The sequence below is a fragment of the Papilio polytes genome, unplaced genomic scaffold, assembly GCF_000836215.1.
Source record: "Papilio polytes unplaced genomic scaffold, Ppol_1.0 DF822067.1, whole genome shotgun sequence".
Lineage (NCBI taxonomy): Eukaryota > Metazoa > Arthropoda > Insecta > Lepidoptera > Papilionidae > Papilio > Papilio polytes.
The window spans coordinates 5514376-5515579 of record NW_013527137.1 but is presented as its reverse complement, the minus strand read 5'-3'; the positions used below and the strand labels follow the sequence as shown (position 1 = coordinate 5515579).

Here is a 1204-nt window from a genome sequence, read left to right as displayed (position 1 = left end):
GATGGCGGCACCGATTGGTTTCGGACCCATCTTGAGTCGACGAGCTCTATATTGTAGAGTCATTGTTGATGTTGACATTTACAATTGTCGATTGTGTTGACGATGGACCTCCGATGGGTCTGCAACTAGTCGGTGCTAGAAAATAGTTATAATAATGTCTTACGAAAGTTTAAACAGACTCAGTTTTGATTATAACGTAACAATGACCTAACATAGAGTATAAGTTACAGAATGAGACATGAGTTTTGATTGCAGAGATTCAAATCTGTGAGGAGAAGACGATGCGTATCCAGGCGGAGTGCGAGCGCATAGCGGGCGAGCGCGCGGCCTGCGCACGCTGCGCGGCCGCCTCGAGGTGGCGCAGCGCACGCGCAAGGACGCCACCGAGCGCAACGAGGACGCACAGCGCGCGCACGCCGCGCTCCTGCACGAGTACACTGCTAATCTGAAGGTACTTCTAAAATCTTCTTAATTAACAAAAGGGATCTCGCCTTAAATTACCACCAGTAACACTTTAAAACCTTCTTTTATTATTGACCGACTTCCCAAAAGAAGGAGGGACTCAAATAGTCTGTATGTTTTTTTATTACAGTTTTTGTTTAATACGTGGTTTTTTATAGTTGTAATTAACGTGATAGTTATTTGATTCAAGTTTGTTATAAAAAAAGAAAAAACTTTAATTTGTGAGCGCTGTGTATGCTTGTTATCTGTATGTTCTTTTGCTTTTTTGTTTTTTATTGTCTGTAGACAATCAAAAATTACAACAACAATTACAACAAAAATCACAACCAAATTAATACACTACAGTGTATTAATTTGGTTGTGAACTTTGAACATACAATCGGAGTACCTTTGTAATAAATAAGTAGGCTGAATTATGACGTCATCGGCGTCTTACAGACCAACTGGATCTAATTTTGGACCATTTTTACTCATACACGTTTCGTAATTTTAACTTTATCATGCAAATGAGTGTTTTAACACTTTTATTTACCATATGCTGTACCCTTAATTAACTATTTCTCAAATCAATTTATCAAGCCAAACATTCAGTGTCTGTACGCAGGTTGTAGTGATTTCTTTTTCCAGGATGCAGAATCAGAAATAATCGAGTTAGAGGAGGATATAGAGTCTCTTGAACAAGAGAAAATAAACCTGACGCAGGAGTTGGATAGAGTTCAGAGAGAGGCTTTGATCTGGCAGA

At 39.4% G+C, this 1204-nt stretch overlaps 1 protein-coding gene across 1 annotated transcript in view; it reads left to right on the top strand.

Annotated features, from left to right (window-relative positions):
* Nucleotides 1-1204, top strand: part of LOC106106884 (myosin heavy chain, skeletal muscle, adult) — a 7966-nt gene that overhangs the window by 5069 nt on the left and 1693 nt on the right. The window contains 4 exon segments of the mRNA XM_013287544.1: nucleotides 178-182; nucleotides 256-318; nucleotides 321-451; nucleotides 1090-1199. Coding sequence (XP_013142998.1) covers nucleotides 178-182; nucleotides 256-318; nucleotides 321-451; nucleotides 1090-1199 — 309 coding nt within the window.